The 22811-nt window shown below is 44.0% G+C and overlaps 1 protein-coding gene across 1 annotated transcript in view; it reads right to left on the bottom strand.

The window, feature by feature from the left end:
- Window positions 1–482: 482 nt before the first annotated feature.
- DNAJC19 (DnaJ heat shock protein family (Hsp40) member C19) overlaps window positions 483–22811 on the bottom strand; it is a 93998-nt gene continuing 71669 nt past the window's right edge. The window contains exons 5-6 of the mRNA XM_085628880.1: window positions 15025–15095; window positions 483–7405 (exon numbers count right to left, since the gene is read on the bottom strand). Coding sequence (XP_085485006.1) covers window positions 7335–7405; window positions 15025–15095 — 142 coding nt within the window. The 3' untranslated portion in view covers window positions 483–7334. The remainder of the gene's footprint in view (window positions 7406–15024; window positions 15096–22811) is intronic.

Genomic DNA, 22811 nt, shown 5'->3' with positions numbered 1-22811 from the left:
GCTGTTCTTTTTATATTCCTGTGTTCTTAAATATTTTATGTATTTTAATATTGCTCTTTTTGACCTGTGCTTTTATGGATACATTCTGCATCCGAATAAAGATTAATTGAATTGAAAACCAGACTGTCAATCCACAAACAGGCAGAGGCACACAGAATGGTTCAACAAGAAAATTATCAAAACTGATGTGCAAAGTACCATAGATGTCTATTTTATATAAATATGTGTACCATAGATATACATGTTCATATATAAACCACACATTCCTAACTATCACCTATTTTTCTGTTACTGAAAAACAATGGTGAATTCTAGAGGTGATGCACGGGCATACTTATAAAAGTAATGCAGGCACACATATTTAATCATACCTGCTCTGCAGCAAAACGGACAACTAGAAGTGGAAAGATTTGTTTACCAAGTTTTACCCTCTTATGCTATCATTCATTATATATGTCATGAAATCATATCGCACACAGAAATGTGAAAAGAACCTTTATTAGCAAGTTTCCCAATTGTAAAGTCATATCAAACTTTTTCAATTTTTTTTTATTTTACCCATTTCAATAAAATCTTTTTCACATATTAAAGGGTAGTCGAACTTTTAAATGACGCAAAGTGATAATAATAAAATACAATTAAAACGGATATTGTTCACGCTCTGATAAGTCTCCAATATGGTTTCCAAATGCTGTTTTATATGTGATTTCCTTGCAGCCATGAAACACGTACATCCACCGAAAAAGCAGACATCATGTGGCATTAGTCTGAGGATCCATAAGGGGAAAGAGTGAAGAGTTTCCTTGGGTCTTCCTGAGGTGTCTCCAATAGGTCAGGCCAGATTCAATGAGCTCCTACACATGAATTACTGCTGGGCCAGTGGGCCTGGTGTCTGTTACGCAGGGCAGTGAACGGAGGATCTGCATTACAGAGTACTCAAAGCACTGTTTAAAAAGCATGTTGGTAGAAGACTAGCTCTCAAAATGATAGGAGCTAAGAGTCAAAGTCTACCGGAAGCCAGTGAGGTGAGAATGTAGCAGAACTGATGTGTTCCTACTTTTAACACTCCCCAGCAACGGTGTAGCGCCATCAATGAGAGCTGCCTCATTGGAGCAAAAATGAAACCATCACCCAACCCAAATTAACCAGTGGGGTTACAATCAAAATAGTTAAGTGTACTGATTTGGTGTATTAAACGCAACTGAAAATTGCAGAATTTATCAAGTTTAGCAATATGACCTTTCATATTAAGTTCTCAATAAACAGAAAGTCAGCAAAGCTCTAATAGAAAAAATAATAGAGAGCCATAAATGAACCATGGGTGCCACCAAGAGGAACTGTAGCAATTCAGTCTTGTAAGAATTTACCTTTAAAAGTTCCCATATGGCGGTATTGTTTATTTTATTTGCATGTATTTATTCATGGACTTCGATTCACCAGAATGCCAGTGGTGGCATCATTGAAGTCATACCTCCTATGTCTCAGTGACATCACAGGCTTGATCACTTGTTCCATCCTAGGCCAGTCAAAAGCCAGCGACTTGATGCGGATGTGCCATACCAAACACAATATTTTAAATCTACAGATTTCATGGCCACTCAAACCAGGGGCAGCAAAGGCTGTGCCAGAGGTATTGAAGGGCGAGCCAGGGTTAGCAGCTGCAACCTCCTGCCTACGCCTACCCATAACTTTGCAATACCCGACTTACTTGCCTTAGAAACAGATGTTGGATGCATTTTAACTTTGTTTTCGTTGATAATGAGGGACTGTCTAGTTTCTCTGGTAACAAGGCAATACCCAAAGCAAAAATATTGTCTGCCGTGGTTAATAAACCTAGGTGTTACACGGGATTTGTTGCCAGAGTAGTGATGAGTCAAAGACAGGGCTGAGGTTGGAAGCGCCCCGCTCAGTAGGAGAAAGGGGGCCCAACGGTTCGCAAGAGGGAAATGCAAAGAAATGAAAAAGAAAATGCACATCATAGTCACGGGCAAAAAAAGAAAGAAAAAAAAAATTCACGTGGGTAAAAGCATACTGATAAAGGACAGACATCCAACAGGAATGTTCAACATAGTTTTCAAAGTACAATCGAGCTGAATGACTGACTTTAACAAGAATGTCACAATGTTCACCACCAGTGGGAGTATTTAGAAAGCTACAGGAAATGCATTAAAATGCAGTAATGGGGATCTGCATGTGGCAGGAGTCTGGCAACCCTTGTCACGAAAAACACTATGGATTTGAATATTGGTGACTTCTACGACATGTGTACTTGTGTCCCTTTTTAGAGAGATCTGACGTCCAACAAGTGATGGGAAACACTTCTCAAACACAACAACAGAGGAAACAGCATTTGCAAAAGCCGGCAGTTCTGGCCTTCAAGAGCTAATGGCTTTGGCAATGTTTTGTAGCCATGCTGTACAGAAGTGTGGCTAAAACCAATAATGAAAAAAAGCACTATGCCAAAGAGTCATATTTTTTTGTTGCTGTGTGCTGCTGAGGCAACACAAAGTGTGGGAGAAAAGGACGTGGGTTGGGGATATGACACGCAAGGGGATATGGATATAGGGAGTACATAGACAACTGAGGGAGGGCAGGGGGACTAGAAGCAAACAGATGGACAACAGAGGGTAGTCGGGAGGTGCTAGGGGAATAAAAAGACAAAGGAGGGTGGGTGTCAGGGGCAGGAGGCAAGCAGGTGGACAACAAAGTTGGAAGAGGGCTGGGGCATGCACATGAACAATGGATGGTGGTCGGGAGTGTGCGACCACAGAGAAAACAGAGAGTGGGCAGAGGGGCAAGCATATAGACAAAACAGGATGGGCAGGAGGGGCTGAGGCAAACAGGCATGTAATGGAGGTAGGGCAGGAGGGGTCGAGGTTAAGCAGAGGAGCGGAGGAGGGACTGGGGAAAGCACATGGGCAACAGAGAGTTGGTTGGAGGAACTAAGGGCTGCACACAGGGCTTCCTTGCTTGCACTGCAACAATTAATTGCCTGCAATTTCACCGATAAATAAATGCTAAAATTCTTTCTATATGAGGGCATCCCTCCAAAGTGCAATCCATACCAGATGCTTATTCCTGCTGGCACACTATTGTATCAATAATGGTCAACTCTAAGACTTGTTATCACGAGCTAGACTAAGCCTACAAAGTTACTGGCAGTCGTGGTCAAGCCTATTGCATAGCATACAGGGCAGAAACAAGCATTGGCATAGCCAAAAGGTCTCGCCTTTGGGATCTTATAAGTGTTTAGCCATGCAACAGTTGCATAACTAAATACTTATAAGGTCCCAAAAGCGAGACCTATTGGCTATGCCTAGCGGCCGCAAAAGTGAAAGTGATCGCAATCGCGATCATGATCAAACATCAAAGCGGCCTTGAAAGTGAAAGTAATCGTGGTAAAGCGCGGCGCGCGTGCCCGCGCACATGCACTGTAGCTCTAGGCTGGCCTGGTAGCACTTTTTGGAGCCCTCTCAATAAGTCTCGCCAGACCAGCGCATGCGCTGGGTCAGGCGAGACCTAAAAAGTGGGGAAACAAACGGGACTGCAACCCATTGGCGATTGGGTCTGTAGCCAATGCTTCACACCCCAAAAAACACAATTGTGCACTTCTTTCCACATTTTAGAATGCATGACAAACTTGGGCACCCATGACACATCCTGAGGGAATCACCATTCAAAACCAGAATACACCTGCTTTCTCGGGAGTCATCAAATTACTACTTTGACCACACCTTCCTGGATACAGAGTCATGCATATTTCATTTGATCTTGGTCTGCCTTGAGCTTTTCTAGCTGAATGCCCAAAATTTGACCACAGTATTCTGTATCTATATTGCGAAAGCTGCAGAACTCCCACCCCTGCCCCCCGCTTGCCAGAAACACATTAATATCCAAACATCTCTTCACAAATGGGCTAGAGAATACACTAATCTGAACTATGCTTCAGTGAAGCTTGGCCTGTGAATCCCAGGTCACAGACCAAAGGTTTGCCTGTAACTGCAAACCAAAGTCATGCAGACTAACAGAGCGACCATTATATTTAGTTGAATAAAAGGCCAGGTTAAGCAGGTACAAAACTCCAAATAATTTATACAGTTTTAATCATGTACTCACTGAGAGACCGAATCTTATCATGGGACAGAGGTAAAAGGAGGTAGGGGAATGAGTCATTCAATTGTGAAAGCTTGGAGGAAGATGTGGGTCTGCAACTGTTTCCAAAATGATTACTCATTTGATTCCTTATGTAGATGAGGAGGAAGAGAGTTCCAGCAGGACGAGCCTTGTTGACAAACAGTTCTTCCTACTATGGGAGATGGCGTATTAGTCATCATGAAGGCATCGCATTAGATCAAGAGACCCCCATATTCAGGTCATGTGAAAAGTGTCACCAGAGATGCATTTGCAACGATTTGGGGGCAATGGGTGGTCTGGTAGCCCCGAAGATTTCTGAAATCGGGTCTCTGTTTCATTCATCTATTCAAAACTCAATTGAACTGCATTTCTTACACTACCGTTAAGGAACCAGAAGATATACGTCTTTATCATTTGCAGCCACGCCAAGAACGAAATCATAAACACTGGGTAGCCAGGTAGACGTACAAAACTACATGTGCGGTCTTTTTCCGATTTTAAAATATATCCCCTTCAATGTGAGCGCCTATCACTCTCGCTTTGCTATTCAAATTCTTCAAGAGCGCCACCAATCTTGGTAACCATAATATATCCAGTGATCACACTGGGCTAGTTACTGGGTGAGAATGGGAAGTGGGTTCAGTTGGAGTCCTATTTATCTTGGACTGCGTAAATATATTTTTGTTCAGCCCAAATGCTAATTTCTTAACATTTTCACCATGTGTGCTTCTTATTCCGAATGTAGAAAAGATAACAGAATCTCATTTAGAACACCTTAGATTGATCCTTTTACTGAGCGAAAACTGGCCCCAGGTTTTGGACAACTGGCAGTAAAGCTTCAGGTGATGGTTTAGTCGAAAAGCCATCAAGCAACAAGCATTTGCATAGCCAATAGGTCTCGCCTTTGGGACATTGTAAGTGTTTAGCCATGCAACAGTTGATGTTGCACCAAGGATATTGTGCTACATAATTAAATACTTATAAGGTCCCAAAGGCGAGACCTATTGGCTATGCCAATGCTTGTTTTCCTTGGGTCGTCCACCTAGAGTGGACGCTTGTGAAAAAGCTCTATAGTCATCCTCCATACTGACTCAAGTCACATAAATCTCCTTCCCCTCCCCTCCCCCCTCGAGCCTGAAAGGGGTCTCCGAACCAGCTGTTTTAAAAACAAGCAGTGATATTCGTTTTGTCAACAGTAAACACGTACTTCAATGTTAAAATCAATACTCTGTCAAGTTAAATATAAAAACGAATCCAACTTTTGTCACTGGCACCTCTTACTGGTTGCACTCTAGTCTATCCTGTAGACTTCTGGGTCGAGAAAACTCGAAATTCGATAAATAAATGATGTCTAAATTTTATTTAATGTACGTGTGCCCCTTGATGGCTATTCTCTGTATTGCACAAATCCGGATATGCCATTTTCAAGCGAACGATAAAGAAAGCGAAAGTAGAAGTCTTGATGTACCTTGAGAAGAGAGTTCTCGCCAGTGGCTGAAGAGCCTTATTTATTTTGTATATAGTCTTCACCTCGACTACAAGCTGCTTTCGATGAGACGCCTGATTTGTCTTGCCCTTCTTTTCCACAATCCAGGTAACGCGCAGGGTACTTGATGTCTTTGTCGTAGCTCGTGACCACATTCGTGCACCCGGATATGGTGTGTGAAAAGAAAGTGCATCGTAGGAAGGGCTCGGTCCGTCAGCCACCTTCCAACTCTTGCTCAGTGCCGGCTTTTGGGATGGAAGTAGGCGCAGACCTAGGGCGCCAATCTTCATAGGGCGAAAAGAACTGTTTGCATAATGTTCCTGCAAACAGGAACGCCCGGCTTCCTGGGTTCCAGTGATTTCCATTAAAGTGCTTCCAGTAGTCATTAACATGCTGCGGTCTAGCACCTTATTAGACTCCTACCTTGCCCTCCCATCATGTGTCCCTAACCTCCTGTGGACACACATCAACGCCCCCCAGTCCGGATGGAGCAAGGTTCGGCGGCTGGTCACGTGGGTGCCCGTTATCATAAAGGCAACAGTCACTGTACGGAGATCTGCAGCAGGGACACACAGCGTTTACCTTGCGGGAGCGAGCGTGATAATTGCCAACACATGGAGCCGCTCGCTCCCGCAAGGGAATCGCCAAACTTGCACGCGTTGCCATTCAAAGCAATGCAACGCGTGCACGTTTTTGCGTGCAAAAGTGAAGCGATGGCTAAAGGTCTTTTTCCTAAGCAGTGCATGCGCGCTGCATAGGCCAGACCTAAAAACGTGCAAGATCTTGTAGCTTTAAAAGTGGTCTGTCTGAGCCGGGTTTAACAAAGTTAGTGCCATTTTTCTAAATCAAGGTTTCACTTTGTGAATTTCCCCATTTTTACCCCAGAAATACAATGTTCCTGAATATAACCGGTTACCTAGCCACTCTACTTTCTCTATATGAAGTACTTTTCCGCCACATTCATAGTGTGTTCATCACATTGTGATTATAATGTTCCATTATATAACGCAGCAGCTCTAAAATTCCCTTAGATGAACATCACACCCACACTTGACCTCTGTGGAGGACATTTCCCACTCAACAATATTATGTGACAAAGTTCACTATGCAGCATCTTAGATGTAGGTTTACATTAAAGATCACCAATTCTGCAATCAATTACATCTTTGCCGATTGTTCCATTCAGTCATGGCTGCAAGACAAAATTTGAGTGGATAATACAATGAAGTCTAGGAAGATTCGGAGAAACATTGGACTGGGATTGTCTTTACTAAAATATCCAAATGTAGGTGTGCCAATAAAGGGCCAACTCTCACAAACCTAAATTCCTAAAACTTCAAAAACGAATCCCCTGTAAAATGTGGCTTCTTAAAATGCTTTTTCCATCCAAGAGGTATCTCTTCGGTTTATTACACAGAACCAAAGCAGCATTAATTTCCACAATCATGGGTCTCCATTTTAATTGCTCAGTAATCCTGGTCAGAAAAAGAATAGGTCCAATACAACGAAATCAACGTCCTCAACAGTATGTAAGCCAGTTTTTGAGTGGAGCTCAAGCCAAACGAATCATCCATTACAAAGTAACAGAAGGTACCACTTGGTGTTACTTCATAGCCTTGTCTGGAACCAAGAATCCGTTTTCTTCATTTGTTTTACTATAAAATGTACAACAGTTCAGGGATACTATCATGTTTTAATTAGATGTTGGTCTTCTTCACTTCTTAGCTTGACCGTCCAGTAGATCCTTTGCTTCATTAATTTTGGCTGCCAAGTAAGGAGAACCACCTAAAATAGAACAAGCAAGTATTATGATAAAGTATGGAAATTTTCAGTCAAACAATTCAATGAGTGTTAACATTTCATTGATATGAACTGGTTGCAAAAAGCATTGCAAATTCCACATACAAAATGATATATTCCCAAATTCTTGGGGCATGTCTAGTAGTACTGAATGTGGATTGGTTCTGAGGGGAAATAAAGAGGAAGTCTGGAGATTGTGGCTGCTTTTCGATCACGTCACCATCAGACCCTCTAACAGAGGCATTGATCCATGTAAGAAGCCAGTCTCTCTTTGGCCTGAATAATTGGTTCAAGAATAGTTCAAAACACTGAAAATCGTCGTGCACAAAAAAGACAATGTTCTACAAAACATATTCATGAGACAAAAAAAAGATTTTAGGTCTCGGCTAGCGAAGGCTGCGCTTGCGCAGTCTCGCTCGCGAGATTTAATGTTTTAGGAGTGGGGCTTTTTTTCCCTCTTCTCCATTGGCTGGCCTCTTAAATGCTGGTCAGCCATTGGAGAAGAGCTTTGTCGCTCCAAACAAGCCCCGTCTTTTTGCGATTCGGGGGCGTGTTTTTTTCGATTCTTTCTCTCCTCTGGAATGTAAACATTCCAGCCAATGGCAAGAGGAGAGAAAGGAAAACACGCCCCCGAATCTGAAAACGCCGCTGCGTTTCTCCGAGGCATTTCTGCTTCACCTCGGAGAAAGGCGGTGGTGTTAATGGCGTCCTCTCCCCCTGCTGTCGGCTCCCGTGTTCGGCTGCTGCACTGTCTCCCGCTTACCTCCGCGAGCGTCGCATCCATGGGCCGTTTGTTGTTGCCGGGCTGGCGCCGCTGCTTCCATTCTCCTCACGTAGGTTGTGGCGCACTTGAGTTTTTTTCCCTCTCTATGCCGCTGATTCCTATGACCCAAGATCCGCTGCTGGCACATATCGATGCAGATTACTGCTGAGGGCAGCTTTATCACCTCAAATAAACAGCGCGCACCCCTGCTCACCTTCGGCTAATATACGGCCGGGCGTGTGCACACCGGCAGGGGCGGCCGGCGGACAGGGACCAGCCACAAGCCGCAGGGCGCCCGCACGGCCCGGCAAACCCCTGGAGGGGAAAGGGATAAAGATAGAGGGCGGGAGGATGTGTGGGATAGTGTCACTCGCTGCACACTCTCTTCCTTCGGTTCACTGTCTGTTAGTAACAGAGACGAGAGAGTTGAAAGTGGCCCGAACTCGCAGAGCTGAGACCCCGGCTTTACAGCAGGGCCAGGAAGCAAGGCACACAGAGTACTTCAAAGATGCTGAGCTTTTGCCCGACTGGCCCCATCAGAGCAGTAAGGAGCTGCTCTCTGCCGGACACCCCTCCCGTTCATTGACCGCTCCGACCCGATCCTATGTGTCCCTTCTACGGCTCCTCGTAAGGCGAGGGACTTAACTATTCTCGTGGGTCCGCCACCACCCAGACCACAATCACACCTTCCACCTGTAGCGCGCTCACCATAAACTACAACAGCTTCGGAATGATGAAAGGCAGGGTCGGTACGAACCTCGCAGACTGCGGGAGTCTCAGCAGGTGCTCAGCCCACTAGGCTACATTAACCAGTCTGTCCGCAATTACTTTATAGCACTCTATTTTATATTAACGCATGCGAGAACTGACTCATGTGAACACACCTGGTGTGCTGCATGTGATGTTCCCAACACAAAACTATCAGAGGGTATACTTATGTGTATTACAAACACGTTAATTAAAAGGGAGTACAGGGAAGCAACTTTTAACACCAAAATGTTTCCACCACAAAAAGAAGGTTTACACCAAAAAAGCGAAACATACATTTGAAAAGAGAAGGCCTACAGCAAGCTTTTCAAAAGCAGATAAAATATTGGTAAGTTTCCTTTACATGACGTGGGTAGTATTTCTAACGTTAGACGAAATCAACTTATGAATTATATAATGTACTGTGTGTTTTGTTGTGTCTGTGTATAGTTTCCACAGGTGCATGTATATTATTTCGCTCTTTGTTTTCTCTGTGAGGTGCTTGTGATGTTAAATTCAGAGCTGGGCCTCTCGTTGCCCCCGTCTTCCCCGTTCACGCGCCCCTCTCTGCAGAAGCAGCAGTTGTGGGTGCAGGGGCCGTCCGAGCCCTCCACCTCATGCCGGGGGGCTGAGGGGCCGAATCCTTCCTCCCTCCACCCAACTGAGGCACACGGGGCTCGTAAATAAGCAACAGCTTAGCGGTACGAGGACAGAGCCGTATTAAGTCGCAGACAAAGTAGGCAATCGCCCGGGACCCCCATGTTTAAAGCCCAACATCCCCCCAAGAAAAGCGAGTTGTCTCTCCACATCATCTGTATTTTTCTATCTCACCAGGGCTCTCTTTTACCCAGAGCCATTTTATTGCATTTGATCTGGGGCCCCAGTCAAGGCAAAGCATGGCTGCTTTTGTGTGACCCCCGTTTCCGATACTTTGACATATACTTCAGTATTGTTTGGTTTCTTGCAGTCTTGAATTAGCAGAAAATAGATGATAAAATTAAAGGTTTCCCAAACAGGTACCATGAAATATGCCTTTCCAGGGGGCAAAATGCTTAAACTGGCGCTGTAGGGGGTAGGGCAGTGAAAATACAAGAGCGAGAGAAGGGTGAAAAATCCTCCTGTGTGGGCAGGGGCCATGAGGAAGGAAGGAGACCCCACCCATCCCGGGCCAGCACCCACCGAGCTACCCTGCGCCGTTAACAAACACACCCGTGTCACTGCCAGAGTCGTCAGGACAGAGCGCCCACCCGCCGACCCCCCCAACCAGGAAACACATGCTGCCTCTTTAGATGACAGCCTGAGGAACGGGGTCTCCATTCAATATCTTTATTAGTGCACAGAGGTAGTGAAATCTGTATTTATAATAACACACGCAAATATTATTGTTTTGAAAGTGTTGCCTTAAACAAAGGCGTCTGCGGCTGATGCACGAAGAATGGCTCCTCTGGGCATTTCTACAGTGGGGAATCTGCGAGCAAAATAACAAGGCCTGTCCACGGCACAAGAGGCCACAAAATGGGGGCTGGTTCCAAGAGCCGGGTACAATGGAGGCCAGCCTGGTAGGCGGGCTCCTCGGAGGACAGAGGCGGGACGGGGGGCAAAGATTTCGTGGCGGGAAGGGGCCTGACAAACGTCTGACTCTGGCCCAGCCCTACTGGCACTGCAGAGGCGCCGAGCGTTTGCAGGGAACTCAAAATAGACTAAAAGCTAGCCTGCCTCTGGTAAGTAAGCATCCTCGGGCGGACAAAATGCAAATGACGTGTAAAGGACGGCTCTATAAGTAAATACCTGTCACTGATGACTGTAGTTATCTAAATGTCTGATTCGGCCTTTCATACTACCTACGTCAATAAACTGAGTGCCATTATTTGGACAATAGTAACGTTATGTACAGCGCTTAGAAGTGGCAGAGGTGTGCGATGAAACCCTATATAGAAAGGCCAGGATTAGTATTTGACGCAGGCATTCCGCCACTTGCCAATGTGTTGTTTTCCATGTTAGAAGTACTATGGGCAAGTCCCAGCAGTACGGTCCGACAAGGCCCAGCAGTGTGTTAGGACAAGTCCCGGCACACACACTGCTGTTGGCTACAAAGCCAGGCCTGGGCTCTAGTAGAGGTGTTCCTGCTAACCAGGGGCGGGTCTAGATTTGATGATGCAGTGTGTCACCGCAGGCTCCGGTTTCCTGTCTGAATCACGGGGAAAAAGGCTTTCAGAATCCCCCATCGGCCTTCAAACGCTGCTGTCATTCAGCTCGGCTTAATCGGTGGAAATGTTTAGCTGTCCTCTTTTCCTGCCAAATTCTTTCCACATATTTTTGCGAAAAAGCAACTTGCCGGGCTACGGTCTTCCAGTAACCCCAACCGACACAAAGTAGCTCTGGTGACTACTGACAAGAGAATAAACGCCAATCTTTCACGCTGCAGCAGCACCCGTGGAGTCCCAGCCCTTTCAACATGCTTCGACCCAACCAGCCTTAGAGCATTCAGACTCAGGCTATTGCAGCAGACTGTTGAAACCTCCTGCTTTTAAAGCCAGACAAGAGATACGCACTGCTTAGCTCGTGTGGTCTCTCTTCATTGTTTAGTAGCCTGTTCAGGCCCCCATTGCCTACCTGTTGTGATGCTTGCATTTTAATATCCTTGGCAGAAAGGGCATGATGCGGAGGGTATATGGGACCTTTGGAGCTTTCACTATGTGTATGTGGCTCTGTGTGTGTGTGGGTGGCTCTGTGTGTGTGTGGGTGGCTCTGTGGGTGGCTCTATTGGTGTGTGGGTTGCTCTATGTGAGTGGCTCTGTATGTGTGGGTGGCTGTGTGTGGGTGGCTTTGTGTGTGTGGCTCTGTGTGTGGGTGCAAATGCAATAGGTCTCGCATTGGAGAGTGATTAAGCTATTGACATTGTAAATAACAATGCAGTTTCTTCTAATGTTTTAAAAACAAAAACAAACAAGAATAATGTCATGAACAATGCCAACAGCTCTAACTTTAACAATGCCGAAACCATTGCATTGTAAATGTTTGTTTGACTTGTTGACGCAGCCAGTTCTTCATTGTACGGTGCTGTTGGTTGTGATGTATTTGAACTATAGTAAAAGCTATACATGCTATAAATGATCAAGGACATATGAAACTAGTGGTGCGCGCGCCACAGCCAATAGGCCATGGGCAGAGCAATGCGCCCGCCTTTGGCCTATTGCGTGCCCTGTTTAAAAAAAACACGCACTCAAAGCATAATAACGGAAGCCAAAACTAAAAACACACGCACGAGCGTGTACAATTCCAGGGTCCGTTTCGGAACCCCGGACAAAAGGACTCTCGCTGCGGGAGCAGTGCTGCGCACTGCATCGCTAGGCGCGAGACCTAAAAACTGAGTAGCATCGGATGGTGTGGTAGGTGGGGTTATTACCTGAGGGAATGATCAGTATATTTTATGGTATGGGTTTGAAACAGCCATTCACAGACCTTAGACGGGATCTTTGGTATAGATAATTAAGGAAAATGTGTCTGAAACATTATGCAGTGTATAATAATAATAATAGCATTTGTAGAGCGCAACAGATACCTCAGCAAAAAAACATGGAGTGATGTTTTTATTCCTTCCTTGCAAGCAGATGTGGCATGTATCAAATGGCACAACCAAGTGCACAGAGTGACTCTGGATGAAAGTAGACAGGCCAACACTGGTCCTAATGATCTACCACAAGGCAATATTTCACACGTTTGTTCAATTTAAGACAGCCTTGGCTAGGCAGGTTTGATTCTTCTGTTCGCTTTGCACATACCCAAATAGGTTCCATCTAGAATCGAAGTTACATTGAAATTTTAATGTGATATGTAAAGAACAATTTAAAAACAGTTCAATGTATTGTTTTAAAATAATTCTGATTAAAAAAATATATATATATATATTTTAATATTGATTTTCACTGAAAATGAGAACATTTTTGAGGATAGTAAGAGAGATGAAGAGAGGAAGGAAAATAATATAATCCCATCCCCTCATGCTCTTGAAATGACACTATTATCTCAGGGAGGAAAGGATGAGAAATGGGAGCAGAGTCCTACCTCAGGTTTTATGCAAACTGATGCCCTAGCTGCAATTTACATTGCATCGCTATCATCTTGCAATGACATACATTTTCTCCCTTTTTTTTTTTTTTACAGCACTCTGTGATCGCACTCCATCTGCACCTTCTCTGCATTTTAATAGGGAGTCTACAGACAACAATGCAGGGCCGTTAACTATGAGCATGCTGGGTGAGGAGGTTTCCAGGAGCACCACACTTGTCCATGATGACTTGGCTTGGTTTGGGCATTCCTGGGGGTCCCCAACTATAAACACTGGTTCTCCTCCTCGCCCTCCGTTTCCTTGCTACAAACAAGGCGGCTCTACCTGCTTCTTTTAAACCAGCACTTGTTTCAGGTCTCAGAGAATAGTCACGGTGAACAGAGCACTCAAGACTGCCACAGACAGAGAACACATTTTCTTTTTCTAAAAAACAATAAAATGTTAGTTCACACAAAGTGACCCACAGCTTCCAGACCGTCAGGAAGGCATACAGTGATTGAAGCTGATGGTCACTCATGTGTCATCCGCTTAGTATACGGAAGGGATACCCAAAGGCCTTATCAATACTGAGTGCTTGCAGCTAACCACCTATTAAATTGACACAAAAATTACTATTGTGGGGCTAGAGCATCTTTTCGCTCACTTTAGCGGAAAAAATACTTTTATGTGCCTCTAGGTCCATTATGTGATATGCTTTCTGTAACATTGTGGGTTTTATACAACCTGCTAACCTGCACACGTAATGTCCCAGCACTCTTCCAAGGATGCATTATATGAAAAGGAAGCCATTTACTCAAGGCCTGAAGCCAACATCTAAACGTCCATCCGGGTCTCCTACTCGCTTCTTGAATTTCGCAAGAAGCTGAAGATCTGGCTAATCAACTAACCTCCCACTTACCTCTCGGTCATCCCCCTTAGATCCACACCTACACACCTGCTCCTACGCCTGGATAACCTTGCTGGGTGACAAGTTGCGCTCTACAAATCCAGATACCATAACATAATACCACGGATTCTAATGTGATATCCTTGTTTGCATGCTATCATTTACTGGTCTAAGATACTTCATAAAATAAATTCAACATGCAATACATCTTTCACCTGGAATAAGACATGAAGCAGCCTCAGGGTTGATCGTAGTACACAAACTCAGTGCAAGGCGATTGTCGGATCTCACTGGCTTAGGGGGTGGCTCATCAAAGCTCCCGTCACTAGCTTACTGACTGCAGGAACCGATGGCCAGCGTATCTTTATTGAATAAACTATATACTGATCTAGAACCACTTATTGTGTTCTCCATCTGTTTGTGGTTCTTTTCCCTTCTTGTTATATACAAGTATTATGATGATTTACAACGTTCCTCTTTCCATTCTTTTATTTTTCATATAGTTTATTAAGGGAAATATATATTTTTTCCTTTTTATTTTTCCAGGTAAAATTCAATGCGCCTTCAATAATATTTTGTGTGTGTGTGGGGGGAGGGGAGGGGGGGGGGGGTTATGGACGCAAAGTGTAATATACTACTGATTACTATTTTTGGGGTGGGAAGGGACCATGACTCAGGAGAGGCAAAACTCTCAGGAGAACAGGTCAAGATGCCGCTCCCTTTTCTTTTGGCAACAGTATATTAATTAGCATATTGCACTCTGTCCATCTGCACATAAGGTTTATGCCATGGCATTTCAACTAGGTGCATTAGTTTAAAAAAAGGTTTTTAACCAAAGCTAGGATTAAGAGGTTACATTTGTGCAGTAAGGTAAAATCGTGTTGAAGAGGCTTTTAACTGGTAGGAGAGTTCTTTCCATGTGTAAACTAGTTGTAACGTGCAATCTGTGAGAAGGTAAACAGTGTTTTCTCACATCAATTTCTCTTTATTGTGGCAAAAAAACTGGAATTCGACCTTTGCACTGTAGTAGTATAGCAATAAATTCGTAATAAATGTGTGAACCAAATACTACATTTTCGTAAAGCTATTAATTTTTTGCACATAGGACATTAGCTCCTCCGGAGTTTGCCTTTCATTACCTTTGTCGGGGTGGTTCAAAAGCATTATCCTTCTATGCGCTTCCCTGATCTTCACTTTGTTAGCAGTGGGGCTAAAATAAATAAAAAAAAACACAGAACATATAGTAAGTAATTGTTTTCAATGTGAAGTATATGCATTTGGGTGTTCTTATAAATACCATGCAAGTCTTGATACATCAGAGTAGCCTTAGTTATTAATGTCACAATGGGTTGGATTTTCACGGATATAACAGTGAAAATAATTGTAATCTTGTCAAGAGTGACATTTCATGCAACGCAAGTGGACACATTAATTCTAGTTAGCCTGTAATATATCAACATTTACCACTCCATGCAAAGTAAAACACGCACGTCTGTCAGATAACAGTAACTTATTTATCTGAGACTTGAGAAGATTAATGAAGACTGACAACCTTGGCAGTTGCCAACAGGTCTTATTAAAATACATTGGACCATGAACACTCCCCCCCCCCCCCCACCCACCAGAGAGGGATAGACGTTTGGACCAAGCTTCAAAGAAACTGGCAGAAACAAAACAATGTGCATGAAGCTTGTGGAAAACTCTTATTTTAGTTCTGATATGTTGCACTTTGAGTATATGCCCTGAAGCAACATTATGGATGCAAGTGGTGTGGCACCATATCTTTGTGCGTCACTGAGCTCACGCTAGCATTCTCCGCGCTACCCTATAACGTAACTAAAAAGAAGACACTCAGTGGTAAGTTTGTGGTGCGTTTACATCCAGCAGCACAGATGGTCATGCAGCAACTGCCAAACTAAGAATCTTTACCTCATTTACCCACCAAAGTTCTGACCCAACATTCTACTCCACTTTCAAACCAGAAGATCCAACCACAAACCCTGCCCATCATCAGGTCTTTTTGCTTTTGTCCCCTACGTGGAAAGGGTTTGCCCCGACATGGGTACCGTGCTCACTATGCCACTGGATTCAAGCTAGCCTGGCTGATATGGGGTGATACCTCAAAACCTGTCCCAGGATGCTAGTTTACAGTCTGGGGAAGACCTGGCATGGCTGTTCGGGCTGGACTGTTCCCATGGGGAGCAGGGTCAAGACTGATGTGATTATAGCTAGGTCCAAACTGGGGTGGCGTGGTTAGCAAAAAAACAATGAATTAAACCCAAATCTGTGACTGGGGGGTGAATATTTGATTTGTTCAGCATTTCGTCCATGATCAGTTTTTTTTTGCTAAGCAATGGGCATCACATACACCAACCAATATAAAGCATTAATAATTTGGTACAGCCTACAGGTCTCACTCAACAAAGTCCAAAAACCTCTCTACCACCAGCCCATATCCAAAAGTTGAATCTGTCCATGGCCTTCGATGCAAGCAACAAAATCGTTGAAAAGCCTTTTTTGTCAGAATACTTAAAGCTGCATGCTATAATATTGCCAGGCTGTATGCTAAGCAAATTGCAATGGCAAAATAATAGAAACCACACTTAATACTTTTAGTGCTGCAGAAGTGATCTCCACATCCTCTGCACAATCAAAAGAGTGCACAGGACGTTGATGTCACATCTTAGCCCAGAGGTGCAGGCAAACCCATGGTGCTCACAAATTATGTTTTCCACACTTTCTACCGCCATTAGGGACTGTTGTAGAAATGCTTCCTGCAAGTCCGTGCAACTCCCTCAACAGACTGATGTCAATAGCACACAGACCTCATCAATCTTGCACCCTCTGCGTTATCACATTCCATGTCTTCGCTGCGAGGTAGGAGAATTAGCGTTCTCTGCTTCTGCTTCGGTGGAGGGATGGGGATGCGGAGAGTAGCTTTTCTGGAAGGTTGGTGGAAGCTCAGGCCGTGGTTGATGTAGGCGAGGTGGTGGTTGATGTAGAGGGGTCCCTGGTTGTGTAGTGTCTCATACACATGGATCATCAACTTAAATCCCCACCTCTTCTGTATGGAGAGCCAGTGGAGTTTCCTTTCTGAGATGGGGTGATATGGGTTCGTGGAGGATGAGTCTGGCTGCAGTGTTCTGTATGGTTTGAAGTCTCTGTAGGAGTTGTGTGGCGATCGCTGCATATAGATCGTTGCTATAGTCCCGTCGTCTGGTGATTAGGACCTGTGTGACGGAGCATCTTGTGTCCTGGGAAGCCATTTGAAGATTTTTCGTGGCATGAACAATGTGAGGAAGCAGGCGAAGGAGACTGGGTTGATCTGAGATTTTCTGGTCAGCTTGCTCTCCAGGATGATGCTGACGTTTCTGTGGTGGTCAGTCAGTGTGGGTGATTGTCCTAGTTCCGAGGGCCACCAGGAGTCGTTCCAGGGAGTGGTGAAGGATTAATGGGGAGCCCATCCTTCACACACGTACGTAGCACACCTCAACTTCCTTGAGAAAAATACCTTTCTGTTCCCTGGGGGGTGGGGGGGGGGGGGGGGCTGGGGATCCTGGCACAAGATAGGCTCCTCTCTGGCATAAACTCACTGTCCGTATTTAAGCACCCTTGAGCAGATTAGGGCTTGGTATTCCAGATATGCCTCTCTCTGGGACCTAAAATGCCCTCCTGGAAATCAGGGATCATATATTGTTAAGGATAAAATGTAAACAGTCTGGGCCGGGCTTCCTGGCACAAGGAAAACAGACTCTCCCCTGTACCCATAGTCTGCATTTCAGCTTCCCTAAGGGAGTGCATTGAGGTTTTTAACCCATATTCGGTCCTTCTGTCAACCTGAAATGCCATCTAAACATCATAGGTAAGTATTTGTTAAGGGAAAAAAAAGTAACAGTGGCCAGTTGGGGTTACTGGCACAAGGTGTGCTCTTTTGTGACCCCCCACCTATCATGTGCATTTTACCTTCCTTGGTAGTAGTGGGTCTCGGCACCCTAGAGGCGCTGAGACCCACTAACTAAGGAATCGTTTTCTAGAAATGCTAAAGCCCTGTGCAACATGGTATAGCGTTAAGTTCCTTGTACCGCCTATCACACAGTTATCTGGTAAGTCTACAGTTTTTGCCCCAAGAGATTCGACAGCAGCCAGGGAATCCTATCATCTCAACACCTATTTTTGAAGAGCAGAGACCTGGGAAAGTCTCAGTGGTTGGTACTTGCAAGCATTGTACAAGCTTTCCTTCCTCATAATACCCTGCAAAAGTAAAATATGGAGAGTACCCACTTCTTACATTTACTTAACAGAGAACACTAGAATTCACCGCAAATGTCAGAAAAAGGTTACCAGTCAGCATTCTCAAATACCTAGCAAACATCGAGCTAGGGGTTAAAACACACACAACACTTACAATTTCCTCACATTATGTGATAGAAACTGCAAAATATGTGTGAATATGTCGCCAACTGCAAACGTGCTACCATCCTGATTTTCAATATAAATAGAACCCAACATGTGTGGGTGTAACTTTCGTACTGGACAGGAAAGAGGGCATCTCTCCGGAATTAGAGAGGGGCTCAAGACATGGCTGTTCCAATAACAAAGCTCAACCAAGCCGGTAGCATCTGCAGCGCCTTGGGACCCACAAGGGTGATTTGCTGTGCTATATAAATACTTGATGGATTGATTGATTGAAACTATGATCAGGCGAAGACCACATTGACTTGATATAGGGTTTTCCAGAAGGTCTGAACAAATCTCCACTCTCTCCACTAACTGCCCCACTATGTTCTTTTTGTTTTCCTTGCATTTCTGCATCTGTATTTTGGCTTATAGGAGGTACTTCAAGAACTTGTACACAGTAACATGGCAGTTCAATATGTCTGCTAAAACTGATTACATAAAGTGATAGTGAAATTGTTGAGACAGACATAAATCACTGACAAAACATTACACAACACAACAATTACATTTTAATAGCGGACGGTACAGTGAAAATTAGTTCAGTCAACTTCTGGTCCGGTGCCAAGGTGAGAAAAGAATACTATTCACTGGGTACTCTAGGAAGTATGAGTATGGAAAATAATCACTGCGAAGCGGCCAACTGATGACTGAAAATGTGAGCGTGTCCTCAGAAAGTAGTATTAGAGCTCTGAGAGTCAATTTAACAGCTGGGAGAGGATGGATAGATCTTTGTAGGCCTACATCAGAAGGTGGTAAAAGTACAAAAGAAAACCTTTTTTCCTTTCATGTCATCCAACCTAAAGAAAAAAGTACCGCTGCAGCCTTAAATGTTAAGGCGTCAAATGGTGAATTGACTCAATTGCGCAAGCCAGCATATCCTGCTTTATATACGTATACTTGCAGTTTACTTGTTTGTTTTGTTCAAAAATACATCCTACGGTCTGATGGGGGTCAGCTATCCCAAGCAACAACCGATTTCATCATTTGGTGCAAGCCCTCACAGATTAGAGAGATCTGGCAGAGGATGTGGTTTTAGAATATGATTCACTTTTCACTATCAGTGTGAGGCCTGCACCGTCCTCCTCGGTGTTTGAGTGCTCTACTCGACAGTTTTGGAGGTTTGCCCTCCCGATGACTGCTAACTCAGAGTGAAAACACTTTGCTGAAAGATGGAACTCCCATGCTACTAGATGAGTAATTCACTTTCAAAATAAAAGTAATATGCCAGACCCCGGTTGCACTCTATTTAGAAGACAAATGCTCTGAGCGGACCATGCTTTGGTCAAATCTCCTAGGAGAGTCAACTTATCTGAAACCTCTCCCTTGGAAGTTGATTGTTCCTCATTCCTGGATTTTGGTTCCAAACGATAGACTCTTGGCAGACAGAATTTGCTACCAAAGAGCAGTAAAAACAACTTTGGAATTCCTCTGGTAGTTCTGGAATTGACATTCCAAAAAATGCTGTTTCCACCACCTCATGGATAAATTAAAGAAAGAAGCAGCTTGTTGTCATTAGGATCACTGAAACCGGGCTCAGCTGTAGAGGCAATAATGGAACCAGTGACCATCGGTACCAATTGAAATATCGATCTACCCATATGGTATAGTTGTCCATCAAGAGCCATTATTCAGTACTTCTTTTACACCAGGCCACCTCCACTATTCCTAACTGATCTGGAGTTTCTCTTTCTAGACCCGAGATCTTATATGCAAACTCGGCATGCAATGACCTAATCAGAACCTCGTGCTTCTTGTTCATCAGATCCTTTCGAAGTTATAAACAGAAGGACAGTTGCGGCAATTCCCTCTGTAAACCTTGTAATGGTCTTGAACTAAGCATCACATTAAGCTCCACCTGGGTTCTTCAACTAAGCCCAAGGATTAAGAGGGCCACTGCATGAGAAGATGGTTAACATCATCATCCAACCGAAATATTTAATGTAGCTACGATGAAAGCAATGTAAACTTTACAATTAATGCCTCCTGTCACAACAGCACCATCAAGAAGTCTATCTAACTATGTAAGGCCTTTTCTTGGGACCAGGTGGCAGTCAGTGGTTATTGGACAATACTTTATTTGGATAACAAAGCTGTTTCCCTTGGTGACTTCATGCTTCAGAGGCAATAAAGTACAGCAGTTAAGATAACTCAGAGGTGTTAGGTGATAAATACTCAGATACACCATAACACCAGTAAATAACACACAAACCTAGTCACCCGGGAGTGCTTTAACTTTAAAGAAAATGTGGACTTTATTAACAGGCAAGTGCAACAGGGGAGGCAAAATGACAATCTACACAACAATCAGAATGGGCTAGCACATTCTGAAGCGGAGGCAAAACTACAAACTTTTTTTTAAAATGGTTATATACTAGGTGTTATATTTCAAATAATATTATGCCTTATGGTTAATTTTACCACAAGGGACAATGTTCTGGTTCCTCTACCGTCATCCATTGGTAAGTGACAATGCAGGTTCAATACATATGTTGGCAGGAAAGCAACTCTATAGTATCACAACCTTAGCTAATTATCTTTGACTCAGTCTCTGTGGGCAGCTATTCCGCAAAGAATGTGGCTTATGAGCAACTCGCTCCAGCAAGGTGACCTTCAAGCAGGACTTCAGTCCAGTAGGCCCTGATCAAATCTTCCTTACACTTTGGGGCCCTATACTGAATACTGGGCATTTCAGGTTCCTTTTCTAGCCAGTCATCATAGAAAGGTTTCTTCCAGAGTACTCCATCTTCCTGGAGGACAGGTTATCAGGCCCTGTCACCGGGACACATCTAATCTACTAACTGTGCAAAGTCTCCATGAAGATCAGAAAAAGCAGATGTTACTGTCTGGAATGAATCCATCATTATCCTTCTGCTAGGCAATTAGAAAGTACCCAAGCCAACCAATGTTCAAGATTGTTTTAAAGTTCAATAATTTCGTGCAATCAGGAGAAGCCACATGCATGGCCTTTGGTTTTGCCTTGGTAGGTTTTTCTAGATATGTATTGTAGGTCAACAGGTCCAAAGTCGTCAGAATTGTTCATAGAGTAGAGATAGGTTGGTAAAACTACAGAGCTCTAGCTGCTGGTCCTGCACAGCACAACCCAACAAAAGAGGAGTGGCCAGGTTTTGCAGGGGAAGAAAACAGGTTCTACAATGGGAGGGACCGTGAGTATTGTACGCCTAGCCCAACAGTTTTGGAGAGGTGGCAAAGGATAAAGGATCAGTCCACAATGGAAAAAGAGAAGCAGACAGTTTAGTCACCATTTTGTATAACCTGAACAGTGTCCCAAATAGCCACCTGTCCCTGTCTACTGGTCCGTGGCCACTTGGAAGGCTCACTTAAACCATGCATCACATGCGCACATAGGGAAGGCATTTAGACTAAATAGTTCAAAGCTCCCAAGTTTTGGACTTGGAACCTTCAGAGGGCTGGCTAGTAGGAGGCTTATTCAACAGGGATGCAGGAAGAAGGACCTTTACCCCAGGCCTATTATTTGCAGCCACCAATCCCCTTCCTAGTCTCGTTCAAGGGGGCAGTAACCATCCTTGCGATGACTGGGGATTTACTGTTAAAATGGGGAGCACTGCGAGTGGAATTGCAGATTGTTTAAGCTTCTGAAAAAGGATGGAGGACTAAGTAGGTCAGCAAAAAGAAAAAACAGGGTAGGGCTGCTTTTCCAAGTGAACAAGTTGTTTACATTACATTCCAAGAAACTACTGGGCAAGGAGAAAGGAGTAAAAAGTTCAAGCTTAGGTTGGGAATTACAAGACTTCTAATGAGTAAACACTTGTAGTCCCTGATAACGTTTAAGCAGTCTGTTGTTGTTGATATTGTAAAGGTAAAAGCGAAAACCCTGCTCCTCAAGCTTTTTCTAATTGAAAGTTTTGGGGGTGCATGGCAAAATACATACTTTAATGCACTTTTGCCTTTCTAGCATATTACTGCTGCTTTCATTTTGTCCTGTTTAGACCTCCTTCATTGTAACAACATGGGCACATCAGAAGATCTTCCATCCTGAAAAAGGAATTTTGCTTTTGACTTTCAGAAACAGCTTGATTGGCAGCAACTTCAAATAAAAATAGTTTATATGGGAAGCCATTCCTGCCTTCTTACATGCTGCCTTCAAGATCTTGTTAAAAATAAGGACTATGACTTGTCTTGGCAAAATGTTATTTTCACATCGATCGAAAATAGATTGAAAAACAGATGTGTAAAGTGAGTTTTGAGCCAGCCCCTTGCTCATGACTGGATGGCTTTGTGGTCAATATCAGGTGTCAGCCTTTGATATAGTGGGTTGCTTCCGTATTCTTGTGTTGGGTTTGTCTTGTCCAGGACTACTTCAAACTCACTGTGTTCTGAGTGGATGGGTTGTATCCTTGTACTGCTGACGCGAGGGGCTATTTATGTTATGTGCCCCTCTTCCCTGTTCCCTCCCACTACTCCACACCCGCTTTACCACAGCTTTAGC

Source organism: Triturus cristatus, chromosome 10 (genome assembly GCF_964204655.1).
Source record: "Triturus cristatus chromosome 10, aTriCri1.1, whole genome shotgun sequence".
NCBI lineage: Eukaryota > Metazoa > Chordata > Amphibia > Caudata > Salamandridae > Triturus > Triturus cristatus.
This window is presented reverse-complemented; position numbering and strand designations above follow the sequence as displayed.